Raw genomic sequence first — 26,380 nt, 5'->3', positions numbered from 1 at the left:
AATGTTCCGGGAATAGCTGCGGCATGCCAAGGCACTGCCCTTTGCTTGCTACAGCAGGGCTGGGCAAAGGCCACACCCGGCCCTGCCACTCACCCCTGCTCTGACGCCCCAGAACCAGGCACCCTCTGCTCCTGCATACACCCTCACTGGGACCCATCTGCCCTGGGCACTCACATCCACTAGCTAATCACCCACTGTACCAGCTAGTGAGCCATGGACTCCAAATGTCCCCACATGTCTTCCAGACACAGCCTGGGAACCACTCAATAGCGTCCCGCCCTGAGCTCGGTGCCCCCAGCAGCAGAGGGTGATGCTGGCAGGAGGAGCATGACAACAGCCACCTGGCATCCACTTCTCTTTGGCAGGGAGGTGCTCAGCAGTGGCACGTGTGTGCCAGCTATGGGAAGGGGTTCTGGGTGCTCCCAGCCTGGTCCTGTCCCGGCGGGACACTGGTCATGTGTTTTGCTGTGGTTGACACGGAGACCCTCCAGCTGTCTGTTTGCGAGTTGCCAGATGATAGGAGTGCTTGTTCTCTTTTCCTGAGGGGGAGAGGCAGGTGCTGGGGGCTGGGAGCATAAATCCAGAGCTGTGAGGAGCTCTCGGCACAATAGGTCATAAAGTCAAGGGCAACAGTACCATCAGTTTCCAGTTCAAAGACTATCTAACCGTTAGTGTCCAACTAACAGGGTGCTCCTGATGGTGACTCAGGAGATGGGAATCCAGCTGGCACCCAACACCTGGGCCCCATGCAGCTTTCACAGGCTGCCACATTCCTCTCCCAATGCTGCACACTCGTTGCTGGGAAGACACAGGATGTTGCTGGGAAATAATGCATGCAGACTGATGGAAGCCCAAAACCCCACTGCTGCAACCAGACCATGCAGAGGACCCAGTCAATAGCAGAAGGCACCCCAATCCATATGAGTCCAAGGGGTCCTATCTCCTGGGAGTGCCCCTGCACCTGGCAGGTAGCCAAGGTGCTGCCCTGTCACTGTGCCAACTCTCAACTGTGCAACACTGTCGTTCAGAGACCTTGGTCCCCAACATGGCAGGCACCAAGAGCTTGTGCCTTGTTTCCTGTGAGCGTCGAGCAGTGCCAAGGCAGGGGAGAAGCAATGATGGGAGGCTGCAGCTTGGCTTGCACCAGTGACCTACTCTAAAGATACCCAGCCTTTGGAAAGTGCATGTGTTCCCCTGTGCACCTGCATCTCACTGGCCAAGCCCTGTGGCCACAACTGGGGCACCCCAGGGAAGGATGGATTACCATCCCTGAGGAGCCTGTCCCTGCTACTTGACTCCCACCCCAGAGCCTTCTTGCTGTGTCCCACTTCCACCCATCCTCAACCCAGCTCTGTCTTGGCTTTGTCAGGCACGGCATTTGTGTGGCCTGGACCAGAAGGAGGGGTGCATGGTGAGGATTGCAGGATGCGAATTTTCAGGGGCCAGGATGTGGATTGTGGGATGTGGGGTGCAGGATGCAGGGTGAGGGGTGTGCAGAGCCGGGTACATGGTGTGGGGTGCAAGGTGCAGGTTGCAGGGTGTGGATTGCAGGATTGCAGGCAATGGGGTGTGCACTGCAAGGTGTGTACTGCAAGGTGTGGATTGTATAATGCAGAGTGTAGGATGTGTATTGCAGGGTGTGGATTGCAGGGTGCAGGGTCCGCGGGTCGGGGTGCGGGTGCAGCGCGCAGGGTGCTCCCTCCTCCGCCACGGCAGGGGGCGCTGGGCGGGGCGGGGCGCGGCCGTGGTGGTGGCGGTGGCGGCCATGCAGGTACTGGACGGGCGGCAGGGCGCGGGTCGGGTGGGTCGTGCTCGGCCGGGGGATCCCGGGTCGCGCGGGGGTCCTCGGGCAGGGCCGGGATGCTGCCGGCGCTGAGTGGTGACGGTGGTCCCCGCAGGCGGCGGCGCAGGGCTCGAAGGCGGCGGCACAGGCGGCGGCTCAGGAGCTGGTGAAGTTCGTGAACCGGAGCCCCTCACCGTACCACGGTGAGAAGCCGGCCGGCCCCCTCCCCTCCCCTGCTCTCCTGCCCTCCCCGGGGGCGGCCCTGACGGCTGTTCCCCCCGCAGTGGTGGCCGAGTGCCGCAGCCGGTTGCTGCAGGCCGGTTTCCAGGAGCTGAAGGAGACGGAGCACTGGGACGTGCGGCCGGCGCAGAAGGTGAGCTCGGCTTGGACGGGGCGCGGGGGCCGGAGGGCCCTCACCCCTCACCTCTGCCCCTTTGTCCCCAGTACTTCATCACCAGGAACTACTCCACCCTCATCGCCTTCGCCGTCGGCGGCCAGTTCCAGCCCGGGAATGGGTTCAGCCTTCTAGGAGCCCACACTGACAGCCCCTGCCTCAGGGTAAGGCTTCCCAGCCAGGTGCTGGGACCATCTCTCGGGCCATCCAATTTCATGCCACAAGCAAAAAGTACCCTGACTCCACCTGTGCCATGCAGCACCGTTGCTGTCTTCCTACACCTTCCAAATCTGCCTCCCAGAGCAGCCCATGCTGATCCCCTGCATTGCTTTGCCTGACGCTGCCTCCTCTGTGTTCCTTCACCTGCAAAGGCCCTCAGAACACCCTGTCCTGGCACCATCAGCAATGAGGATCTGGGCATGCTATGCCCAGTCCCCACCAGCTGCCCAGTCCCCAGCACTTCGCAGTGCCACTGCTGACACCTCTGCTGTCACCCAGGTGAAGCGTCGCTCTAAGCGGGGGCAGGTGGGCGTAGTGCAAGTCGGTGTGGAGACCTATGGAGGCGGCATCTGGAACACCTGGTTTGACCGTGACCTCACCGTGGCTGGGAGGGTGATCATAAAAGTAAGTCTGATTTGAGGCAGGCACAGTAGGATAGCTGTGTGCCCCCAGCCCTGGACTCTTGACTCCTACACAGAGTGGGACCTGCTGCAAGCTCTCAGCCTAGCAGGCCTGGCCGCAGCAGTCCTCATTGCTTTTCAGGACCCGGCCACAGGGCGCCTGGAGCAGCGCCTGGTACGTGTAGAGCAGCCCATCCTCCGCATTCCCCACCTGGCCATCCATCTGCAGCGCAGCGTCAATGAGAACTTCGGGCCCAACACCGAGCATCATCTGTAAGGCCTGGCTTGGCCCTTACCCCTGGCCAGCCCATGGGAGGGCTGGGATCCAGCTGGAGCAGTTGCCCACCTCAGGTCTTCCTTTGCCAGCTACTCATTGTAGTGAGGAGGTCTGCAATGGCTTTTCTTAGCCCCATATAATCATTCCAGGAGATGCCTCCAAGCTTAGGACTCGTTAAGGATAGTGAGGTGTCCTGAGGTGGCACAGTAGACCTGAGCTTGAGAAGTTGTTTTTCTTTGCTCTGTTTGGTATAGCAGTCACTCCCTGAAGGAGCAAGGCAGACACCCAGGAAGGGTTGGTTGTGTGTGACCGAAGCAGGTGAGGTGAGCAAAGATCTGGGAGCTAATGTCACTGTTTTCACACAGGGTTCCCATTCTGGCCACTGCTGTGCAGGAGGAGCTGGAAAAGGAGGTGCTTATGGAATCCACACCTTGCAGTACAGTGACCCAAGTAAGCTGGGTGCCAGGGATCATCAGGGATCCTTGCTATGCCCTCACACCTGTCACCTTTGATCTCCGTTCCTCAGGCACCTGCCACCAGATTCCCCTTCCCCTTCTCCTCATGCATTTCTGGTAACCTTCCACTCTACCTCACAGCTGTGTACACAGCACATCTGCTCAGAAGGGGGTGCATCTCCTGAAGGAGGCTGGGCAGGGAGGGGGCCTTGCACAGGGGCAGAGAGCTGTCCTTGGTGAGACAGTGTCTTGAACGTGGGACATGTTAGCAGAAGAGAGGACATGCCAACATGAGTGGGGTGTGGGATGGTTCTGCATGGTGAAACAGTTTCCCCTGCCATCCATGGCCTGCCCTGCCCACAGCTCTGCTTTCTTTCCAGGCAGAGCGGCACAGCCCTGTCCTGCTTTCCCTGATCTGCCCCCAGCTGGGGGTGAAACCGGAGCAGATTGTAGAGCTGGAACTATGCCTGGCAGATACGCAGCCAGCGGTGAGTAAGGACAAGAGCCTCCCTCTGCCTACACACAGCCTGCAGGCTAGCACTACACAGGTGTTACATAGCACACATCCTCTGCCTGGGGCATGCCAGGGCTGGGACCTGAGCAGAACAAGAGGAGGTAGCTCCTTAGGGGCAGAGATGAGGGGACTGGAATGGGGACGCAGTTCAGATACTTTTTGGTGGTCCAAAGCCTGTGCCCTCTACTCCTCCTGGCTCTCTGCTTGCAGACACTGGGTGGTGCCTTTGACGAGTTCATCTTCTCCCCACGTCTGGACAATTTGCACAGCTGCTACTGTGCCCTGCAGGTGAGGGGTAAAAGAGCCTGGAGGGTGCAGCATGTCTTCCATGCACCCTGGCTCTGGTTTTAGCTGACCCAAGGCACTGCAGGGAGGTGTGTTCCTGTGAGGTGGGTCTGTCTTGTTGGAGTATCTGGGACTGGATGGGAGCTGCTCACTTTGCTGAGTATGTGGGATTCCCAGCAGTTCCCAGGGGTAGCTCCTGCTGTCTCTGGGCCATGTGTGTGCCCACAGCTCCCTTCCTCCATGCTTTGGGGTCTCCTGTGGAAGTTCTCAGTGGCTCAGTCCTGAGATTCCCAGGATGGGGTGATATTCAGGCTGGTGTCCTTTCTACCCTAACCCTGCAGGCCTTGATTGACTCGTGCACAGCGCCCTCCTCCCTCTCCCAGGAGCCCAATGTGCGTCTCATTGCACTCTATGACAACGAGGAGGTGAGTGAGGGGCACAGCCATGGGATGGCCAGCACGGGTAGGGTCTCCATGTTCTTTGCTCTCCCCCAGCCATGCCTAGCAGGAGAGAGATCCCACACCTCAGTGGACGAAGCTGGATTTGCTTACACCTGCACACAGCATGACCTGGGCAGGGGGTGGGAAGCACTGGTATGGTAGGAAGCTGCTCTGCTGGCTTTGGGGAGCCCCCTGTCACTCAGCTGGCCTCTGGGGTGCTGGGGGGTTGTGCTCATGGTGGTCCTTGGCAGGTAGGGTCAGAGAGTGCACAGGGTGCGGAGTCCTTGCTAACAGAGCTGGTGCTGCGTCGAATCTCGGCATCACCACACAATTTGACAGCCTTCGAGGAGGCCGTGGCCAAATCCTACATGATCAGTGCTGATATGGCCCACGCTGTGCACCCTAACTATGTGTGAGTAGTCTGAGCAGTGCTGCTGGCCAGGGCAGCCTGAGGAGACGTGTCCCTGTCATTTCCCAGGGAGTACAGATAATACAGTCTTTGTTGTGGCAGGGAGGGCTATAGCATAAAACTCTGGCTTCTCTTTTGCAGGGACAAGCATGAGGAGAATCATCGTCCAGCCTTCCACAAGGTGAGGGCAGCCCTCTGTTCTGACTTGGGATGGGAAGTGTCCATCTTTCCTGCAGTGCTGTGCGTTGTCCAGCTGCTTCCTGGAACACAGTCTCAGAGTGGAACTCAGCAGTTCTCAGATGGGAAACATTTGTCCAGCAATGGGATTTAGCTGTGCCACACATTTGATGTTAATCACTTGGGATCCTAGTCTTGTCCCCAGAGCCTTTCTCTGCTCTCAGCTGGGCTGTCCCCATGGCAGGGCTGTCCCTATCCCCATGGACTCACCTAGGGAGGAGAAGATGGACTGGTGTGGTGGTGTGGGGTGGGACAGTATTGACTGGGTGTGGGTGTTTCCAGGGCCACTGACTAGCCCTGGGTCCCATCATGGACCTGCGGTGCCTTCCCTGGTGCAGGGCCCTGTCATAAAAGTGAACAGCAACCAGCGCTATGCCTCCACAGCTGTCACCGAAGCAATAATACGTGACATTGCTGCCCGCGTGGGTGTCCCTCTGCAGGTGAGCAGGGCTGAGTAAGCCCTCCTTGAATATTAGGAGTTCAGGCTGCGGCCATGCCCCTGGGTTCATGAGAGGGGGCTTGTGTCAGAACCCCACTCTTGTTACCCACTGCGGGGTGTGCTGCCTGCTGCTCTGGGGCTCCAGCTCCAGTGCTATGTAAGGGAGCAGGCTGGGGAACAGGAGAGGAGCCTGGCCTAAGTGTGTCCCGTCTCTGAAGGATTTTGCACCCTGGCTCAGATTGGTGCTGCTTCCTTGTCCCAGGTTGCCTCCCTTCAGGGCTGAGGGCCCATGTGGGAGGTCGTGGGGCAGGGTGGGAAGCTTCTGAGGCCTTATCTCTATGCAGGAGTTCATGGTGCGCAATGACACGCCCTGCGGCACTACCATCGGCCCCATCCTGGCCTCCCGCCTGGGGCTGCGTGTGCTGGACATTGGCTGCCCACAGCTGGCCATGCATTCCATCCGGGAGATGTGCTGCACCTCAGGAGTGCTCCAGAGCATCACCCTCTTCAAGGTAGGCCTTGTGTCCCCCATGCTGTGCTGAATCCTTCTGGAGCAGTGAAGGTACTGGCTGCTTCCAGAGGTGCCGCCTTCCATCCCAGCCTTCCCCAGTGAATGCCATCCCTAAATAGTTGCTATGGCAGCCAGTGCTAGCCTTGAGTCAGTGATGCGTTACTATGGCAACGTGGTCCTGCTCTCTGCAAGTAGCTGCGTGCTCCTGCCTGCCCCCGCTGCCTTGTGCATCCACGCCACCCCAAGCTGCCCTGTCTGGCCCACTCTGACAGCCTCTCTCTTTCCAGGGCTTCTTCGAGCTCCTGCCAACAGTCAGCAGCAGCCTGGTGGTTGACTGAGCGCTGTGGGGAGTGAGCAGCAGTGAGTTCTGTACTGGGGCCATTAAAGCATCTCTGTCTCACTGGCGAGTGGTCCGTGACTTTGGCTGGGAGCGGGTGTGACATATGTGGCTACCCCTGGGGACTCCCGTGGCTCCCAACCCATGCTTTCCCTTGGGGCCAGGAGCGGGACCTATTCACGCGCTCACAGTTCCTTGTTGAGGGGATGCTGGAGGTCTCAGCTCGGGCAGAGCACGGCTTTGTCCCTGCACGGGGAGAGCTGGCCGGATGACGTTCCCTCTCTCCAGCAGTACTGGGGCTGCCCCTTTCCCCAAGGCTGAGCCTGTTGTGTGCGCTGGGACCTGTCGACCCCAGACCTAGAGCTGCGTGTGACGGGGGTCCCTGCCCGGGAGCTGAGCTCTCTCTCCGGCCGGTCCCGGGGCGCTGCCGCCGGGCGGGGCACGAGGGTGCGGCTCCGCGCTCGCCGCTCATTGGGCCCGCCTCAGGGGCGTGTTCCAGCCGGAGCCAGTGGCGCCGCAGAGCTAGGGAGAGACGGGCGCTCATTGGCGGGGGTGCCGCTGGCGCAGTGACACACCCCCGGGGGCGTGCCTCGCCATCAGGGCAGCTGCGATTGGCGCGGAGGTGGGACGCCTCTTCCCAGAGCGCGATGTGATTGGCCCCACTCGACAGCGGGGGGCGTGAGCGCAGAGCCGGGGCCGCAGCGCGGGTCTCTGATTGGCTGCGGCGCGGGGGAGGTGCGTCGCGGCGGCAGAGTACCGGGTGCCATTGGCTGTTTGGCGACGGCGGGCGGGGCGCGCGGCGCGGCGGGGCGCGGGTTGGCGGCGGCGGCGGGGGCGCGGCCGGCGGGTGCGCCATGGTGCGGCCGTGAGCGGAGCATGGGGCGGCGGCTCCTCCGGGCGCTTCTCTGCCTCCTCCTCCTGGCCGGCCGCGGGCAGTTGCGGGACGGCGCCTCCGCCGCCACTGCCGCCGCGCACGGTGAGACCGCGACCCGCGCAGGGCGGCTTTGCCCCGGGCGGCGCGGGGGCCAGAGGGCGCTTTCCGGGGAGCGGCGGGGCAGGGGGCTCCGCGGCTGGTGCGGTCGTCGCAGCCGTAGATGCTGTCACGGCGCGCGACGGCGCGCCCAATCCCCGGCGGAGAACGGGAAAGGGCAGCCTGGGACCAGCACCGCAGGTGCGTCACTGGCGCCGGGAGCGCTCCTCTCCCAGCGCTGCCGCGCTAGTGGGGATGCTGGTCCCGGGGTCTCCCGCCGGCTGGAGAGTTACCGCCCCGCCAGAGCTGGTGGGACGGGACGGGAGCAGAACTGTGCTTCATCATGCCCAGGGCAAAGCCGGTGCCTGGGGCTGCCGCAGGGACGGGGAGCCCAGGGCAGCGGCGCTGAGCGCGTCTCCCTCCGGGACCCCACCGGCCCGTAAACGCCCTCCGCTGCTAAGCGTGGCCCGGGCCGGACCGGAGCACCCGCTCTTCTGCAGGTCGGGCCGCGTGGCACCTGCCTGCGACTCTCGGGAACCCGAGTTTCGCTGCCGGTAGCAGGCCTGGAGCCCCCCTGCACGGCACGGCACGGCACGGCCCCGGCGGCCGCTGACTCACTACCAGGCTCCCGGGGCTACTGAGCCCCTTGTCCTCCTTCGGCCGGGACGGTCGAGTCGGGTCCGGCCGCAACACGGGGGCCGGTCCCCGGGAGTAGACGGGGATGGTGCTGTGGCGGCTGCGGCCGAGCCCCGTCCTCTTCGGGGGAGCCTCCCTGGGGCCGAGTCCTCCGCCCGTCCCGGCGGGAGAGCAGTGCGCCGCTTCAGCACCGCGGACAGCGCCAGCCGGGCCTCGGTGGCCCGGCCCGGCCCCCGCGCGCGCCGCCCCCGGGGTCTCCCCTGGCAGCGGGGGTCCTGTGCCCCGCACCTGCGCGTCTCCCACCCTGGGGGACGCTGGCCCGCGAGTGCCTGGATTTCGGGGACCCCTATTCCCAGTAGCCCCCTTCGCCTGCCACGGGCTCGGCGGGCCCCTCCCTCCCCTCCCCCCGGTTGTTTTCTCGTTCCTTCCTTGCCATCCGGGGCTGAGTCATCGCCTGCTGCCGTCTCGCTGCTGACGGTGTTGGACCGAGACGGGGGGAGGGTGGGGGGGAGAGGAAGGGGAAAGCCACCCCCTGCCCAAGTGCTGCCCCTCGAAGGGGATGAAAAGGCACATACACCACCTCCCACCCATTACCCCCACTGCATCCACGCTTTGGGGTTCCCCTCACAGGGAGAGTGGGTCCCTGGTGTCACTGGGTTGCATCCCTGTCTCGTAGTACCACATGTAGGAAGGTGACTGGTGTGGTTTTGCACCTCTCTACCCCCTCAGTTTTTCCTACCTAAATGCCAGCACCCCAAAAAAGTCCAGGCCTTCCCCACTCTCCAGAGCCAAAGGTATACTCTGTACACAGCCCCTGTCTTGGCTTTGAGGGGCAGAAAAGGCTGGTATTGAGGCTCTGCCTTGACTACAAAGCTGTGTCCCCTCCCACCATCACTGCATTGAATCCCTGTGCTGCTTTCTTGGAGGGTGCGGGTCCCCAAGCAGCTGGTGACAAGCAAACCCCATTGGAGCATCCCTTGGGTGCTTTGCTGACTCGCTTGCCTGTCTGTCTGTCTGTCTGTCCCAGGCTGCCTGTTTGACCGGAGGCTGTGCTCCCCTCATGAAGTGTGCGTGGAGGGTAAGTGGTTATCAGGCGTGTAGGGATCCCAACTCCCTTCCCAAGGGGCTGTGGAGGGATGCCTTGCAGGGGAAGTCAGGGTGCAGTTCAGGGGGACATAGCAGAAGAAAGGTGGGGCTGCAGACCCTCAGCCCAGGGTGTTTGTTCATCTGGACATGCTGCCTCCCCTCTCTTGCAGATGGACTGTTTGGGCAGTGCCAAGTGGGCTCTGTGCAGGACAGACCCTACTTTCAGGTCACCTCTCCTGTGCTCCAGCGCCTGCAGGATGTCTTGCGGCATCTCATGGCACAAGGTGAATGGGGGAGCATGGAGGGAGTCACTGAGGCCCTATGGAGCAAGGGTGACAGGCAGCATTGCCTAGTGGCTCTAGGGATGTCTGAGGTCCTGCTGGCCCAGGGGCCAGAGTGGGCTGAGGAGGGTGATCCTGGGAGGAGTGGGGCAAAACCCAGGCCATGGGACACAGGGCAGGACATCAGAACAGTGTCCCATACACTTACACCATGGTTCCCAGGCCACCTCCATGTCTCACAGTCCCGTCCCATGGCAGGACTCTCATGGCAGGACAGCATCACCCAGTATGTGATCTCGCACGAGATGGAGCGCATCCCTCGGCTCCGCCTGCCACCCTCACTGGAGCCGATGGCCAAGGACAGGTAAGGCAGTGCCAGCTGCCAGCCTGTGAGCAAAGCCCAGCAGCGCAGTGAAGGCTTCGTCCCCCAGGTGGGGTTTAGGGGAGGGAATTCCCCCTTACCCAGATGAGTCACTCCAACACTCTTTGCCTCTGAGGTTCCTGGCCCTCCGTGTGGAGCCTCGGCGAGCCCCATTACCCCCAGACCAGGGTCTACCAGCAGCTCAGCATCTGGGGCAGCCCCCACCACTTCTGCCTTCCCCACTGGTGCAGCGGTACCTAGAGCACCTCCTGCTGCCTTCTCCACCCCAGTTGGGCTATGAGGAGGCTTTGCTCAACCCCTACTCCTACCACAAGGTAAGCTGGTGGGTAAGCCCCCTTCTCCTGGGCAGAAAGGTAGAGATTGGCAAGAGGCTGCTGCACTCCCAGCACCCTTCTGCTGGTGTTGGGGTATCCTCTGCCTCCACCACGTGGTGACAGGGACCTTGTGGAAGTTGACCATGTGCTTTGGTTGCAGTTTGGCTACCAGGATGGGGCTCACCATCACCCCAGCAACTCAGCCAGGCAGAGCTCTGAGACCTCCTCGCTGCTTGGCCGGGTCCCTGCCCAGGCCCTTTTTGGGGCTGGCCCTGTGCCCTCCTATGGTGGGCAGCCAGGAATGGATGGGGGGCATCTCTTCCAGGACTTGGGCATGCTTTCCCTACCCAGAGAGAAAGCCAGCCGCTCAGACCCTGCCAGCACCAGGCTCCAGCACAGCCTGCAACTCCCCAGTGACTACAAAAGCATGGAGAGGGAGCAACCAGCACTCCTGGCTGCTCAGCCACTCTCTACACAGACAGGTACCTTGTTCTCCAGCCAGGCAACAACCCTTGTCCGTATCCTGTACCCACAGCCATGTTCCTTGTGGCTCATACTCTCTCTCCTCTTTGGCTTTATGCCCAGGGGCAGCATATTTCCCTGACCCCCATCTGCCCCATCTGCTGCATCCCTGGCCCCTGGTCTCCATACGGATGGAGAGCATCCAGCTTTATGCTACATCCTCTTGCAGATGCTGCCCTGAAGAGATTGGTCTCCCTTCTGGCCAACTATGGCCTAGGTCTGCCAGAGCTGAGCCCACAGCAACTGAGCAGCCTCTCCAGCCTCCTTCTGCTACTCCAGAGCTCTGGTGAGCTGGGTGAAGGGATGGTGCAGGCAGGGACTGGCAGTGGCAGGTGCCAGCATGCCCTCTTTCAGGGTAGGGGGTGTTTTTTTTTGGGGCAGGTGCTGCAGGACCTATCTCTCTCCTTTCCAGGTGTTGCTGGCCCTGAAGTGCCCACAACAAAACGGGTGGGTTCACAGCAAGGTGGTGCTGGAGGAGGTGCCACGCCACAGGTGGGATGGTGGGAAGAAGGTAGTCCCCCAGGCCTCTTCTCAGAGGTCCCAGTTTCTCCCTTTCCCTCCCTTCAGGTGACAGAGGGGGACATGCAGCATGGAGAGGAGCCAGTGCCCCCTTCCTCCACAGTGCCGCCACCCAAAATACCAACCAGCAGCTCCCCAGGGAATGGGCCAAAGGGCAGGGTAGCATCCTCATCAGCTCCCCAGGCCGAGCTACAGCAGGGACATGATGGAGATGCAGTCAGCCCCAGGAAGCAGATTGTGGTGGAGAAGAAAAGCTACACGGAGACAAAGGACAGTGGGGCACAGCAGGGCATGCGGCCACCAGACGAGTATGGCTACATCATCACAGACCAAAAGTGAGAACAGGAGGTCAGGCTGAGGTGGTCTGTGTGTGTGCGAAGGGTCTGTATCTCCCCACCAACAGCTGTCACAACCCTCCATGTTTGGCCAAGCCTGTTTGGGTCTCTGGTGGAGTCGGATCTCCAGTGGGGTCAGGTCCTCCCTGCCCCCTCTCTACACACAGCCCCTGTCCCACCCCAAAGCCTTCCTTTCTCAGCCCACACCAAGGCCAGAGCTCACTGTTGCAGGATGGGAGGCTGGGAGTGTGTGTGCAAGGGCATGGGTCAGTTCACTTGCGCCACCACACATCCCCACGCTCTTACCTCCTGCCCACCCTGACACCCCTAACAGCCAGCACAGCTCTCGCTGCATGCTTGGGACTGCTTGAGCCTGCCCATCCCTATTCCTGACTGTGGGGAACATGGACTGTCTCCTCACCTCCACTGCCCCCTCCTCACCCTGACACTGTCCCCATAGGCCCCTGGGGCTGGCTGCTGGTGTGCGGCTGCTGGAGCTCCTTGCCAAGCACCTCCACCTCTCCACCACCAGCTTCATCAACATCAGGTGAGAGGAGCGAGGTCATAGAGTGCTGCTGTCTCAGCCTTGGCTGAGCCCCCTCAGCCCCCTCAGCTGGGGGACCAGGACGGACTGGGCTGTGATGGAGGTAGGGAGGAGTTCTGTGCTTCCTGTTCTCACACTGTGTACCCCCTATCCCTGCAGCGTTGTGGGTCCTGCACTTACCTTCCGCATCCGACAGAACCCTCAGAACTTCTCACTGACAGATGTGGCCGGCCAGACTGGTGAGTTGAGCAACTACTCCTGTTCCTCTCTTCCCCTTGCAGTTGTGAGTTGCCCCTTCCCAGGGAAGAGAGGGCTCCCACCATACGTTCCAATGCCTTCGCCTGAATGGGGGAGCTGGTATTAGGTGGACAGCTTCCAGGGCTCTCCCTTGTCTCTTAGCGGGGGGCAGTGCTTCTGTGGAGGGAAAGTACCTCTCTGACCATCTTCTCCTCATCCACAGAGCAAGTGAAGGCAGAACTGGAGCATGAGCTGGGCCTGAAGATTGTTCAGACAGGAGTGGGAGAGGTAGGAGGGCGCAAGCATGCCTGTCCCTTCAGGCTGGGGTGGTCAGGGATGGGGCAGTGGGGGTGCTGCCACTGGATACAAGCCACAAAGCACATGGTTCCCAGGCCCTTGGGCACAGGGATCTTCATCCCCTGTAGGACACCTGAGGAACATCTCTGTGGGTCTGTGAGGTTTGTGGGGCAGCTGAGGGACAGAGGGCTCTGGGCAGTGTTAGGGATGCTGTACTGGAGACAGACTCAGGTTATCTGGGATTGCCTGGAGCAGGACTGCTCCGTCCATCAGTCCCCCGATGCCCAACAGCGTGATGCTGCCCAGCTGCCTGTACTCCCACAGCTCTCAGCATTTTTCAAAACAAAAGCTCCATAGGGTTTGAAGGTGATTTGAGAGGGACTCCCAGAGGCTTTTTCTACCCCCCCAAGACTGGGGGACTGCAGGCTGCAACCCACAGGGCTCATGCTCACCCTTGCCTCCCTCCACCCTGCACACCCCATCTTAACTGTGGCCTGGGCACCCAAGCAATTGGCTGTTCCCAAAGCACCCCAAAGACCACAGCTAGGTAGGCAAAATGCCATCATGTCTTCAGAGAATGGCAAAGCAGCTGAAGGCAGAGGTGGAATGGGAACTATCTGTTTAGAGAGGGATACCCCCTCACCATGCTCCTCTGGGGAACAATCTCCTGGAAGGGGAACAGGGACTGGAGACTGGGACCAAGTGTGGCTCCCGTGTTTGCAGCCTGAGGAGGGGAAGTGGTGTAGCACATTCCCAGCCTGGGGTCCCCATTTCCTACCATCTTGTCCTGTGACCATAGCTATGGGCAAGGAGGAAGAAAGGGGGAACTTTGGAGGATGAGGCCATGGAGTAAGGGTGGCCTGGACACCTGTCTCCATCAGCAATATGTGGAGCATCACTATGGCAATGCCTTTTCATGTGGCAAGTGGCAGAAACTGGGAGAGATGTCAGATGACAGAGATGGATCTCAGAGGAGTCTGAGGCAGCACTGCAAGCCCTCTTCTACATCGACCTCCCCAGTCCTGACCAGCTTGCGCTCTTCCTTCATTCCCTCCTGTCTCTGAATTTGATGAGACTGGTGCAAGATTTGGGGAAGAAGTGATTTAAAGAGGCAAGGAGACAGCAGGCCCTGGGCAGGCCTTGGGAGGCAAGGGCCTTCTGCCCACCCTGGCTCTGCTGATATGTCCAGGGGCTACAGGGCTGTTCCTTAGGTGCCTAGGAGAGCTGGGAGGTGCTGGCCCTGGTGGGTGCCCTCACTGCAGTACTGGCTGGACCCTGAAGACAGACACTGGGGCTGACGCAGCTGAGGGGCAGGAGGCAGCAGGAACACCTAGGCTGAGGACATCCCCAGGCAATGATGATGATGTAGATGATGACGTAGATGATAATGATGCAGTGTTCCCTCGGTAACCTCATCAGGCTCATAGCCAATGGGAGGCTGTGGCAATGAGGTAATGTTGGGCTCTGGCACCTCATTGGGCACAGGGTATTTGAAGTGCTGATGCCCCAGCATCGCTGTGCTGTCCCAGAAGCATCCTGATCACCAGAGGATCTGGGACAAGGACCTGGGCAGTCTTGGCACTGGCAAAAAGGTCTTGTCCAGCAAGGGCTGAGCAGCATCCTGTTCCAGCATGGATTGTGGTGTCTCCCCCAGCCACAGGGAAGGAGCCCTAGAGACACTACCTGAAAGGTGGCAGAGGTTGCTCTGTGTCCTAGCTGACAAGGGCAATGGGCAGAACTTGTTTCCGAGCCACTACAACTGGGATGGCACCGGCCCTCTGACAGTGCTGGCACATCTGGCTACCTTCATCTCCCCCAATGTCCTGTTGTGTGGAGCAGTGGCTGCAAAGGAGAGCCAGCCTCATTTGGGGAATGCCCTGTGAGCAGCACGCCCAGTGCTGCAGTGGCCCATCCCTCACCATTAAACCCTTGGACTGAATTCAGCCCTTGTTGACCTCTAACTGGGCAGAAAGAGGTCATGGAACCAAAGCTCCATGGGGCTACTAACTGATCTGGAAGGGGGTAGTTCAGCCTGGGGCTGCCTCAGGAAGCAACCCTGCATGCTGGAGGGCAGATGTCGCTGCTACCTGGGCTCGGCCAGGCTCCTGAAGGCCCAGGGACACCAGTGTGAGCAGTGCCCCATATGACATGCAGGTGGTTGTACCCTGCCTCACCCCAGTGACACACAGCACCCTAGTGACACCTGCTCTGCTCCAGCTGAGGGTGCTGAGAGAATCTGCACCCTCAGGTAGAGGACAAAGAAGCCCTTGTCCTGTTTTAACCCCCAGAAACCTCAAAAGTGGAGCAGAATAGGCTCTCAGCCCCATGCAGGTGCCCCCCACTAACCCTTGCTCGGATCTGCCCCCAGCGAAATGAGGCTGCTGCCTACTCACGCCCATCCCGCTTTGGGGACAGCTTCCACTCAGTGCTGCTGACCTTCATAGCACTGGCCTGCGTGGCAGGAATCGCCATCGCAGTTGCTGCGGCTTTCTGCTTCCGTCGCCATGCCAAGCAGCGGGAGAAAGAGCGCCTGGCTGCCCTGGGGCCAGAGGGTGCTGCTGATACCACCTTTGAGTACCAGGTAGGACCCTGTGGGTTGCAGAATCCTGCAGGATATGCTACTGCTGTGTCAGCATTGCTCAGAATACATGGAGCTGCCGTATGACAGCATTGTGGCTGAGGGACAGTGCTATTGCTGGGATTCCCCAGGAGCTGTGCCGCCAGCACATGGCTGCCAAGTCTCTCTTTGGCCGCACTGAGACACCAGTGGCACCAGCAGAGACTTCAAGGGTCAGCAGCATCTCATCTCAGTTCAGTGACGCCCCTCAGCCCAGCCCCAGCTCCCACAGCAGCACACCCTCCTGGTGCGAAGAGCCCGTCCAGTCCAACATGGACATCTCCACTGGACACATGATCCTGGTGAGCCAGCCTGGCAGGGTAGCAGCCTCCCTCCCCAGACTCCCATCTGTTGCCCTGCTGCTAGGCTGACCCCTGCCCCTCTGCCTCAGGCCTATATGGAGGACCACCTCCGCAACCGGGACCGGCTGGCCAAGGAGTGGCAGGCGCTCTGTGCCTACCAGGCTGAGCCCAGCATCTGCTCCATTGCCCAGAGTGAAGCCAACCTGAAGAAGAACCGCAATCTCAACTATGTGCCATGTGAGCATCCCAGCCGCTCTGCCGCAGGGAGCAGCTCCCAGGGCCAAGGCTAGAGCAGGGTGTGGGGCATGGGGATGCTTGGGGCCACAGCTGGTTGCAGTATTGGCTTGTTCACAGCTCCCCTAGGTACTCACCACTTTTCCTGGTCTATGTTTCCCCAGATGATCATGTGCGAATCAAACTGAAAGCTGAGAGCAACCCATCCCGCAGTGACTTCATCAATGCCAGTCCGATTGTGAGTGGTCACTGGGGGCTCCTGCCCTACCACCCCACTCCCTAATGTGCGAGGCTTTTGCGCAGGGATAGAGCTAGACTGAGTTCACGTCCCCGAAGGCTATGGGTATGAGTCTTGTGCCTGCCACATTGCTCAGACATGGTTCAATCCCATTCCCCTTCTGGCTGTTGCACCTGAATCTTCCTCCAAGCCCTACCATCACCCCTGGAGTATTTCGCCACTTCTCTCAGTGTCACCAACCCTAGCCAATGAGCATGCAGTCTGACACCTCCTTTTCTGCTCCAGATCGAGCATGACCCACGGATGCCAGCGTACATTGCCACACAGGGGCCACTGTCCCACACTATTGCTGACTTCTGGCAGGTGAGCGTCATCTGCCTGTGCCAGCCTATTGAGGCCCCTTCGTGTGCTGCCCACCAGATGAGTCCTAGTAGCTTGACTGCCCTCCCACCTGTGCTGTCCCCCAGCAGTGACAACCCCTTTGCCTTTCCTGCAGATGGTGTGGGAACACGGCTGCACTGTCATTGTCATGCTGAGCCCTCTGGCTGAGGACAGCGTCAAGCAGTGTGACCGCTACTGGCCAGATGAAGGCTCCTCTCTCTACCACATCTACGAGGCAAGTGTGGTGGGTAGCCTGGGGCAAGGAGCATTGTCTAGTCCCTGCCTCGCCAAGTGAAGTACCTTTTCCCAGCACTGGCGCCCACCAGATGCCTCTCTCGGGCAGGTGAACCTGGTGTCAGAGCACATCTGGTGCGAGGATTTCCTGGTGCGCAGCTTCTACCTGAAGAACGTGCAGTCGCAGGAGACCCGCACTCTGACGCAGTTCCACTTCCTCAGCTGGCCAGCCGAGGGCATTCCCACCACCACCCGGCCCCTCCTCGACTTCCGCAGGTGAGCGCCCATGGGGTGCCCTGCCAGCCCCCATGGAGCCAGCGGTGGTCCCAAATGCAGGAAACTGATGGGCAAGGAAATTGCTGACGGTGTGGTAAGGGTCAGGGCCATGGCATGGACCAAATGTGGGCACAAGGAGCTGCTGTGCATGAGAGGGAACAGAAGATTCAAGTTCTGGCCAGCTTGGGATGAGGCTCAAGAGAGCTTGGTGGGCAAGAAACCTCCAGCGGGGGATGCCAGAGCTCTCCAGCTTTCATGGGGAGGGTGGGAAAGTGCTCTTCCCTAGAGATAGCATGACAGACAGCACTGCCTGGCGCTCTCCCCACCCATGAGTGCAAGAAGAAACCCGCAGAGCCAGCCTTAAACAGCTGTGACTCATTTCTCCCAATGCCCTACAACCAGTGGTGGATCCCCAGCTAGCCCAGGGCAAGGGCTGTAGGGCCAGGACAGCTCCCAGGATATTTGCAGGCATGCCTCCTTTAGGTCCCTGGGTGATGGTGGGCTCTTGCCAGAGGCAGGCTGCTCACTGTCCTTAGGCTGTGTGGGACCAGGGTCCCAGCTTAGGGCAGCAGGGGATCTCTGATCATGTTACCCTCCTTTCAGACCCACTCACATTCTCTCTATCTGTCTCTGTCTTTCTCTCGCAGCTGCCGGCGTCATTTTTGTGATTTGCAGCTAGTAATCTGACTCCAGTTGCATAGTCACAAAAGTGATCGTTGGCAGCCGTGCCTGCTGCATGGAGCATGCCAGGAGCCCCACCAGGGCCTGGTCCCCAGCATCGTGCCCCTCCGGACCAGAGCTGCTCCCTTGGGGGTCCTGCCACTGTTCCCCTCTCCAGGCTGGGCACCCAAGGGACTGAGCTCCTCTCCCTGCCTGGCCACTTTCCACCCATGATCCCCATCCCATGCCCAGCACCACTGTGGAGGCAGGAGGAGCCATGAGCCGGACCCCCAGGGCCACATCATGGTGTGCCACTGCCCTGCCCTGCTCAGCACATTGAAGATCCCCTAGCACAGCCTTGTCCCTGGCACAGCAGGGCACTGACCTCTTCCCTCTTCCCTTTTCAGGAAGGTGAATAAGTGCTACCGGGGTCGCTCCTGCCCTATTATTGTGCACTGCAGGTACTGCAAGGGATGGAGGGGCATATGGGCTGGAGGGTGGCCACAGGGCTGGGACCTGCTGCCCAGAACCAGTTCTTGGAGCCAGTCCCCCTGGCCTAAGCATCTGTGTCTTGCAGTGATGGTGCAGGCCGGACTGGGACATACATTCTTGTCGACATGGTCCTGAACCGAATGGCCAAAGGTAGGTGCAGGGAAGCAGCACTTCTGCCCTGTCTGGGAGCTACACAGCCATGAGCTTAGCCTGTGAACCGCCCGTCTTCCCCTCTTCCCCAGGAGTGAAGGAGATAGACATAGCTGCTACACTGGAGCACATCCGAGACCAGCGGCCTGGCATGGTGCAGACTAAGGTACCCCCGAACTGGGGATCTCCTCCCTCCATAAGCATGCATAGCCCCTGGGACTGGGCTCATTCCGCCTGCTGTGTTCCCACAGGACCAGTTTGAGTTCGCGCTGACGGCTGTGGCCGAGGAAGTGAATGCCATCCTGAAGGCACTGCCACAGTGATGGCAAGGAGCCCTCCTCTTGTCTGTCCCCATGCCCCCTGCTTTGTGCTCTCCTTGTCCTGCCTGTGGGGCTGCTCTCCCTGTAAAATGCTGTCTGTGCTTCTGGCTCTGTTGCCCCTGCCCCTAGGCCCCCCTTTCCCTCTCCCCAAGAACATCAGCCTCAGGCCCTCTGTGTGCAGGAACCCCACTGCACCTGCTGCCACCAGAGAGGGGACAGGGCTCGTGTCCCCTGTGCCCTGCAGAGGAGGGGAACAGATGGTGCTGCTGGGAACTGGCTGGTCTCCTGCACCCCAACCTGTCAGTCCTGTGTTAGTTCTCTCCCTGTACCCCAATATGGGGGCAGAAGTTGGCAGGGGTCCCCCACAGCTGAGGGGAGCATGGGGTGCAGGGGGGCCTGGCCCTGTCCCATGTCCCCTTTGTGTGCTCCCTGCCTTGTCACTTGATAAATTTCTAGAGAAATATAATTTTGTATCTTGAGGTGAATAAAGTTCTCGTGTCACGTTTGCGCAGCTGCAGCCAGGCCTGGTCTCTGATTGTGTGTATTGGAGTGGCACAGGCAGATGTCGTGTCTGTCCGTCTCCATCCCTGCACTCCACAGCTGCCAGCAAGTACAGCTAACCTGCTGGCAAAGATGGGGGGAACTCTGCACCCCCAGCCCAGAGATACCCCACAGCAGAAGCTACTGCAAACAGGTTTATTGACAGCTGTCAGCAGAAGGGGGTTAGAGAGGGGTGGCTACAGCGAGGAGGGAGGCAGAGCCCAGTCCTACTGGCTGAGCCCAGCCATGCTGCTCCTCACTGCCTCCTGCCAGCACCCCCAGCACTCTGATCTACAGCAACCCCCATCACCACTCTCCCCACCATCTCATGGTGCCTGGGGCATCTCCCCTCAGCCCCAGGTACTGCTCAGCCATAAGCCCTGTTGTGCCCCCCAAACTGCGTCCCACGGAGCCAGAGGGTGCTGGGGGAAGGGGGTGGCAGGGGATGGCCGTGCAGGGAGAAAGCGGAGTCCTGGCTGGGAGAGCCTCCATGGGCGAGTGGGTGTGTGCGGTCCCCGGGCGCAGCAGCCTCAGAACACACCTGGGGAGACAAGCGGAGGGGGGACACAACAGCACCTGTGAAACCCTCCTCGGCCCAGGGCTGGGGAGGGGCAGGGATGGAGAAAGGTCCCAGGAAGAGGAGCAGGAGAGCCAAGGCAGAACCATGGACAATGGAGAGGGTGGAGCATCACGGAGAACCACTGCTGCTGTGGAAAGCAAGGAGGTAAAGTGCCCTGGAGGGTGTGCAAGGAATAGGGAAGGGCGTGACCAGGCTGAGTCTGCAATGAGACAAAGGACAAGGGAGTACAGGCAGGAGTGACAGCATTCAGAGGGAAGAGACAGACACCAGGCACCAAGCAGAGGCCTTTTGTGCATGCCTTCTTGCAAGGAGGGAGAGCCCAACCCAGTACTGCCCCTGGCCTGGGCAGGGGCAGACAGAAGCCAGAGAGGCACTGGCTGGAGACCCTGCCCATCTAAAGGGCAGGCAGCGAGACAGCAGCAGGCAGAGCCTGGGCATGCCTGACTGTGGGCGCACTATGCTTCCAGGAACCAGGGCAGGGAGCGGACCCTCTTCCTGGGACCACTCCAACAGGGCCCCTTTTCAAGCCACTACCTCCAAGTCTGGAAGCCCCCAACCTTGGAGTGCTACCAGCCGCCCACTCACCTGAGCAAGGAGGTAGAGGATGGAAGACCCCCTCCCTTGCTGAAGTAGGCAGGAGCCAAGTTCCAGGCAGTAGGACACCACCCCTCCCTTTCCTCTCCCTACCCCACAGAGAGGGGCACAACCCCAACACCATGCTCAGAGCAGGGGGCAGTGCCACAGCTTCACTCTAGGGGCAGCTTCATTCCCCACTGTAGGAGAGCTGCTGGCCCCCAGTGGCTCCTGCTCTGGCCTCCCCTGGGGGCCGTGGGCTCTGCAGCTGGAGGATGGGGTGCTGTGGCTGCCCCCCAGTGCTGGCAGGGAGCCAGGGCTGTGCCCACCTGCTTGGTGGTGCCCCGCAGCTTCCATCTCAGAGAGGCTGTAGGCCATGGCCAGCTGCAAGTCCTCATCCTCATCCTCGCTGTCCGTGTAGAGGCAGATGGGTGAGGAGCTTGAGGGCTGGTGTGGGGCTGGCGGTGGGTGAGAGGGGGGCCGCGGCCTGGGAAAGGCTTGCTGCTCTCGTCGGCTCAGCTCCAACCCCAGCGCCATGTCATCAGGGACGCCTGTGGGGACCATGGTAGGGGTTGAGAGACTCATTCCCTCCAGCTTCTCAGAGCTGGTATGGAACCCTGGCAACTCCTACCCACCCCACCAATCCTTCAGAGCAGAGCTCCAAATCAGGACCAACTGGGTTCAGTCCAAAAATAAGTGCAGGACCTCCCAGACATCTCAAAGGAGGGGAGGGGTCCCCAAAGGGATAGGGTGCAGACCCCAGCAAGTCAGTCTGCAGTGCTTCTTCTCACCATCGATGTGGATTGACTTCAGCTCCCCATCCTCCTCCACTTCCACTCGCTCCCGCCCATTCTCAATAATCCTGCAGACAAATAGAGAGATGGATGGACAGTCAAAGGCCATGTAGCCAGAGCACCACAGCAGGAGGCTGCAGGGTCAAGGGCCCACCAATGGAAGGTAGTCTGTGAGGGCAAGGTGGGCCAGCACCGCCCTCACCTCTTGGTGGTGATGCGCCTGCCATTAACGAAGGTGGTGGAGGTGGAGACGGAGCGGAAGCCCAGCCCTGCATCTGTGCCAGAGCTGAAGGATGAGGCGAAGAAATCTGGAGAAGGGAGTGACAAAGTTGGTGCCAGGGTGGGGGGCACAAGGTAGGGGACAGACCCTGCAGAAGGCAACATAGTGTTCCAGGACTCCCATACTGGGAGGAATGGGAGTGTATGATACCTGAGGATCCTGGGAAGGGGGAAAAGAAGTGCCCTCCCCCATGGTGTCGGGAGCCAGGTCTTCGCAGCTCAGAGAAGGGAAGCACCTCATCTGAAAGGCAGGATGCCACCAACAGCATTACCCTTGCAGCATAGTGAGCCAGGAGCAGGGCACTGATGTGGGAACCCCCTACTGGGGCCAGCTGTGAGCTCTGTCCCCAAGCCCAGTGACTGCCCCTGGCCTAGAGAGATGCCTCAGAGCCAATCCCCTTGCTCCACACACACCAAAAAATTCAGCGAAGGGGTCTCGCCCACCAAAGAACTCCCGGAAGACGTCATGAGCACTGCGGAAGGTGAAGGTGAATTCAGGGGCCCCAGCATTGGCCCTGGAGCCCCCTGGTCCTGCAAGAGGGAAGAGGACCAGAGTTAAGTGGAGCCCTGGGTGAGAACTCCCCTGAAGGGAGCCCTGGTGGCACCAACCCACACTGGGTCTTCAGACTGGGATGCATCAAGAGCTGCGCTAACTCCCATGGCCCTACTCACCCACTCACCTGCTCCCATGAGTCCATCTTTGCCATAGCGGTCATATACATCACGCTTCTGCTCTGGAAGAAGAAAGGGGGCTGCAGGGAAGCCAGCTGCCAGGCAGTGGCAGGAGCATCAACACTTCTCCCGACTAAGGGAAGTGCAGAACAGCAGGGAGCAAGAGGAGATGGGTGGTGCAAGCCCCTGCCACATCAGCACTGCACCCAAACCCAAAGAGCACTGGGCAAGGACACACAAGCCTCAGCTCTGCTGGGGAGATGCCATTGTGGAGGCCAGCATCCCAAGAGCTGTTTCAGGGGATGTGTGGGGAAGTAACTAAGTCCCACAAGCTATGTGGTAAAGCTTCAGGGACCCACTGCCTCCTGGGGACATCCAGGGATGCAACCTGCATGAGCTCAGCAGCAAGACACCTAAGGACAAGCAGCCCCAAGTGCAAGAACACACACACACACGAGACATCACCATGGCCTCTTACTGTCTGACAGCACTTCATATGCCTCGGCAATCTCCTTGAACCTCTGCTCAGCATACTCCTTGTTGTCCGGGTTTTTATCTGGGTGCCATTTCAGTGCAGCCTTCCTGTACCTGCACAGAGGGGCAGTGATGGGGACACAGTAGCTCTCAGGCTCCTGGGACAGCAAACCCTGTCTGAGCCAACACCTTCCACCCTGAGGGCGGGGGCACCCCAGCCCTCCTTCACCCAGTGCCCTACAGCCTCAGGCACCGAACAGAACATTCCTGGACTGGTTCTGACTCCTCAAGGAAATATATATTATAGATAGATAGATAGATAGATAGATAGATAGATAGATAGATAGATAGATACACAGATACTTACATAGATGCATAGATAGATAATTTGTATTTATGCATACACACACCTACACACTGAGTAAAAGAACAAACAAAACAGAAATGACCCCAGAATTGCAGCGTGACCACAGTGGTGCAGCCTTTGCCCACCTCAGCCACCCCTGCTGATGGCTCTGGACAATGCTCACAAGTTTGTTCTGGAGCCTTCTCGGGCTCCGCCATGAGCGTGCATGGATCAGGGGTTGCTGTGGGCCTCCTGGGGCCAGGAGAGCACCAGCAGCCCTTTCCTAGCCTCTGAAGGGTTACCCCAGGCTGCCCAGCTCTTCTCACCCACTCACAGGAAGCCCCACAACATGGACCTCTGTCCCTCACTGGCAAGCCAGCAATCTGCTGACATTCCCCTCAGGTGATGCCTCACCCCACTGAGAGCAGCAGGACCTTGGCAGGTTGCCAGGCAGGAGTTGCAGAGGCTCAGGAGGCTCTGCTGGCCTCCAAGTTTCCCCAGCAGTGCCTGGGGCACAGCACTGACCTGCCCACAGGGCCCATGTTCCTACCAGGGGACAGGTTGCTCCTCACCCTGTGAGCATCAGTCTGCCGACCCTGACACCAACAGAGTCCCCGTGCCCCATCCCTCTGCCATCCCCACACCCTCCTGCAGAGAGAGAGGAGAACCTCTGAACACCAGTGAGACACCCCTCCAGCTTCAGCCGGGGGCTGACAGCGGGGACAAAGGGACCAAACCCCACCAAGAGATGCCTTTACGCAGCAGGGAAGCCCAGCCTCGCTCTGGCCACAACACAAAGGAAACAAAGGCTGAATTGTCACCTCTAGAGCTGGGCCCTGTCCCCACTGGCCCTGCAGGGAGGCCCCGCCTAGCTGGCATCAAGTGGGGGGGGGGGGGGGGGGGGGGGTGGCTTGGGGGCCTCTTCCCAGTGGGCGGGGACACCCTGTCATGCACTTACGCCTTCTTGATGTCCTCCGCTGTGGCGTTGCGGCTCACCCCCAGGGCTTCGTAGTAGTCCACCATGACGTGAACTGTCCCACGGGGTCACTGCAGGGCAGGGAAGGCAAAGTCAGGGGTCCAAGAGCACATCCTGGCAGTCCTGGATGTGGAACAGGTGGACTGCCTGCCCGCTTCAGCGTACCAGCCAGCCCAAGGGCAGCTCAGTGCCACCCCACGTCCAGCTCCCCAGCACCCTGCCCACACCTTGGCCATCTCGGAGTACTCACAGTCCCAGCCGAGGGGACTCCTTGCTGCTTCTGCCGCACGGCCGTCCCGCCGGCGTCACCCCAACTTTCCCAGGCAAGGGAACAGGGTTCCCCGCTGCCGGTCCCCACCCGCTGCCCCCGCGGGGTTCAGTCCCGGCGCAGGGAGGGGGGGACAGCGGGACGGCGCAGTCCGCTAAGGTGCTTAGTGCCTGGAGCGGATTAAGGGCTCAGCGCGGACCCTCCCCGTACCCGGGCACACCGGGACACTTCCAGCGGCCGACATGCGCTAGGTGGGACACAGGAACAGGATGCGGCCGCTCCAGCTCCGCCCCGGCCCCGCGGTACCGTCCCACCCCTGGTACTCGCCCCGATCTGCGACCCAGGAGCCGGGAGGGCGGCACTAGCGCAGCACCGGCACCAGCGCGGCGACACTGGGACCGCCCCCCGCCCCGGCCGTAAACACGGCGCTCCCGGGGCCACTCGCTGCTGCTGGAAGTTTCTGCACCCCGCCCCGCCGCCACCAGCGGGCGGCCCTAGGCTGCAGCCAGCGGATCTGGGGCACCGGCAGGTGCGGGTGCGGCAGCATGGAAGGGACCGCACCGGCCCCGCTCCCCCCGTGCGCCGCGTTCCGCCGGTGCCCCCTCTGCCCGGTGCCCCCTTGCGCCCCGCTCCCCGCGTCACGCCACGTCACGTCACGTCACGTCCCGCCCCAGTGCCCACCTGAGCGCCGCAGCGGAGCTCTCCCCGCCCGCCCCGGGCCGCCCGCGGCCGGCGTCGTGCGTTCCCCGCGCCCGGGCCGCCGAGGGCCTGGAGGCGGCGCCGCTGCGTGACGGGCGCGGGCCGCGGCCAACGGCGGCGGCTGACGTCACGGCCCCGGCGTCCGGACAGGCGGCGTCACGGGGAGGCGCGTCGGAGCGCGCAGTGCGGCCGCTGCGCTACCCGCCCGGCCCCGGCCTCGGCTCTGGCCCCAGCCCAGGGGCCGCGGGTGCGCCCGGGCAGCGCTGGCAGGTTGCGGTGCGGGGTGGCACTGACCTGGGTCTCTTGTCCCTGTGCCGTCCGCGCCTCGCACCGGGGCACGGCCGCCGCCCCGGCGCCGCGCGCCCCTGGCTCCCCGCCGAGTCAGCTGCCCGGCCGGTCCTGCCGGGAAGGAGGAGACGGCTGGGGGGACAGCTGGGGTGACTCAGCGGTTTGACGGGGCGGGGGACGTGACGGGGTGCAGCCTGCCAGACTGGTGGGCGCGAGCCTCTGCCAGCAACCTGGGCCACCTGGCACTGCTGCACCGGCAGCTGGAACCAGCAGGCACCCCGAGCACCAGAGTGCCCAGGCACCCGAAGAAGCGGAGCCAGACACACCAGGAAGAGCTTTGTGGACTTTTGCTCTGTATGGCCCTAGCCCGGGCAGCCGCTGCAGAGGGCCGGTACTCACCCATCCTTAGGGTCTTGGGTAGTCTGGGGACACGCACCTGCAGCCGTGAATGTGTCCTGCCCACGGTGATCAAAGATTCCCTCTTGCTGTCTGGGAGAAGGAGGGAGTACGATCTCTCTGCAAAGTGGCCTTTTGAACCCCCTGCCACCTCAGCACCACAGCCAGGGTATCTTTCTCAACTCTCATAAATCCCTAGCTGGGAAGCCTGGCAGGATGAGAAGGCCTGGGTATCGAGACACGACGTTCCCAGCACTCCTCAGAGACCAGTTCTGGGCAGTCATCCCTGAGACAAGCCTTCCCAAGCCATGAGCTATGGGCCTGGGAGAGCACTGGAGTGTATGAAATGCCAAGGTCATCATCTCCTGTGCCAAGGGCATTTCCCTCTCCAGGGGATGGGAGACCTGTCCCCTGCCATTAGACAGCATTTGATGATTTCCTTGAGCAATGACTTGGAGTATTACCTGCCACTGGGAATTTTTTTCCCGGACGCCATTGCAGCACTGTCCTCCTATACCTGCCTACCCAGGAGCAGGGAGTGGGCTCCCTGAGGAGTTGCCTCTGGCCAGGGTGCCCTCACCGCCTACCAGAGTCTCTGATTTGGCCCATCTGCCCAGCAATGGGTGCACGGCTGGCATGGGCACTAGATGGAGCCACAGGCTGCTTCACAGGAACCCCATCCTGCTGCTGGGAAGGTGAGGAGATGCCACCACGACTTAGCTGAGCCTTGTCACCTTGCTTTCCTTTCCCTGGCTTCTGCAGCTGAT

The 26,380-nt window shown here is 60.9% G+C and overlaps 3 protein-coding genes across 10 annotated transcripts; 2 read left to right on the top strand and 1 right to left on the bottom strand.

Annotated features, from left to right (window-relative positions):
- The first annotated feature begins 1,734 nt into the window (after positions 1 to 1,734).
- Positions 1,735 to 6,764, top strand: DNPEP (aspartyl aminopeptidase). Of its 2 annotated transcripts, XM_071562063.1 has the most exons (15): positions 1,735 to 1,771; positions 1,899 to 1,986; positions 2,068 to 2,156; positions 2,228 to 2,341; positions 2,676 to 2,801; positions 2,940 to 3,070; positions 3,440 to 3,524; positions 3,910 to 4,017; positions 4,254 to 4,331; positions 4,670 to 4,753; positions 5,020 to 5,180; positions 5,319 to 5,358; positions 5,753 to 5,854; positions 6,198 to 6,365; positions 6,652 to 6,764. In XM_071562063.1, exons 1-15 carry the CDS (start codon positions 1,766 to 1,768, stop codon positions 6,700 to 6,702), a joined length of 1,431 nt encoding a protein of 476 aa, XP_071418164.1. In that variant the 5' UTR covers positions 1,735 to 1,765; the 3' UTR covers positions 6,703 to 6,764. The 2 variants fall into 2 exon arrangements, with proteins under 2 accessions (XP_071418164.1, XP_071418165.1); XM_071562064.1 differs by lacking the exon at positions 5,753 to 5,854.
- Positions 6,765 to 7,514: 750 nt separating this feature from the next.
- Positions 7,515 to 19,245, top strand: PTPRN (protein tyrosine phosphatase receptor type N). Of its 4 annotated transcripts, none has more exons than XM_071562062.1 (23): positions 7,516 to 7,677; positions 9,335 to 9,385; positions 9,564 to 9,677; positions 9,933 to 10,038; positions 10,172 to 10,370; positions 10,696 to 10,852; positions 11,062 to 11,178; positions 11,305 to 11,384; positions 11,460 to 11,746; positions 12,207 to 12,293; positions 12,450 to 12,529; positions 12,751 to 12,815; positions 15,193 to 15,405; positions 15,534 to 15,743; positions 15,833 to 15,980; positions 16,142 to 16,215; positions 16,501 to 16,578; positions 16,712 to 16,831; positions 16,940 to 17,106; positions 18,174 to 18,227; positions 18,344 to 18,408; positions 18,501 to 18,574; positions 18,660 to 19,245. In XM_071562062.1, the coding sequence occupies exons 1-23, from the start codon at positions 7,578 to 7,580 to the stop codon at positions 18,729 to 18,731; spliced, it is 2,718 nt and encodes a 905-aa protein (XP_071418163.1). In that variant the 5' UTR covers positions 7,516 to 7,577; the 3' UTR covers positions 18,732 to 19,245. The 4 variants fall into 4 exon arrangements, with proteins under 4 accessions (XP_071418162.1, XP_071418163.1, XP_071418161.1 ...); XM_071562060.1 differs by having other exon boundaries at positions 10,531 to 10,852; positions 11,305 to 11,339; XM_071562058.1 differs by having other exon boundaries at positions 10,531 to 10,852.
- A 165-nt stretch (positions 19,246 to 19,410) lies between these two features.
- DNAJB2 (DnaJ heat shock protein family (Hsp40) member B2) lies at positions 19,411 to 25,245 on the bottom strand. 4 transcript variants are annotated; one of them, XM_071562683.1, is made up of 10 exons: positions 24,912 to 25,053; positions 23,945 to 24,033; positions 22,645 to 22,754; positions 22,175 to 22,228; positions 21,909 to 22,025; positions 21,646 to 21,735; positions 21,418 to 21,523; positions 21,213 to 21,283; positions 20,751 to 20,972; positions 19,411 to 19,809 (listed from the first exon to the last, which is right to left on the bottom strand). In XM_071562683.1, exons 2-10 carry the CDS (start codon positions 24,007 to 24,009, stop codon positions 19,799 to 19,801), a joined length of 846 nt encoding a protein of 281 aa, XP_071418784.1. In that variant the 5' UTR covers positions 24,010 to 24,033; positions 24,912 to 25,053; the 3' UTR covers positions 19,411 to 19,798. The 4 variants fall into 4 exon arrangements, with proteins under 4 accessions (XP_071418784.1, XP_071418783.1, XP_071418781.1 ...); XM_071562682.1 differs by lacking the exons at positions 19,411 to 19,809; positions 24,912 to 25,053 and adding an exon at positions 25,224 to 25,245 and having other exon boundaries at positions 19,816 to 20,972; XM_071562680.1 differs by lacking the exon at positions 19,411 to 19,809 and having other exon boundaries at positions 19,816 to 20,972.
- Between the last annotated feature and the right edge of the window lie 1,135 nt (positions 25,246 to 26,380).

Source organism: Pithys albifrons, chromosome 8 (assembly GCF_047495875.1).
Source record: "Pithys albifrons albifrons isolate INPA30051 chromosome 8, PitAlb_v1, whole genome shotgun sequence".
Lineage (NCBI taxonomy): Eukaryota > Metazoa > Chordata > Aves > Passeriformes > Thamnophilidae > Pithys > Pithys albifrons.
The sequence above is the reverse complement of the archived record's forward strand: the minus strand, read 5'-3'. Positions and strand labels throughout refer to the sequence as shown.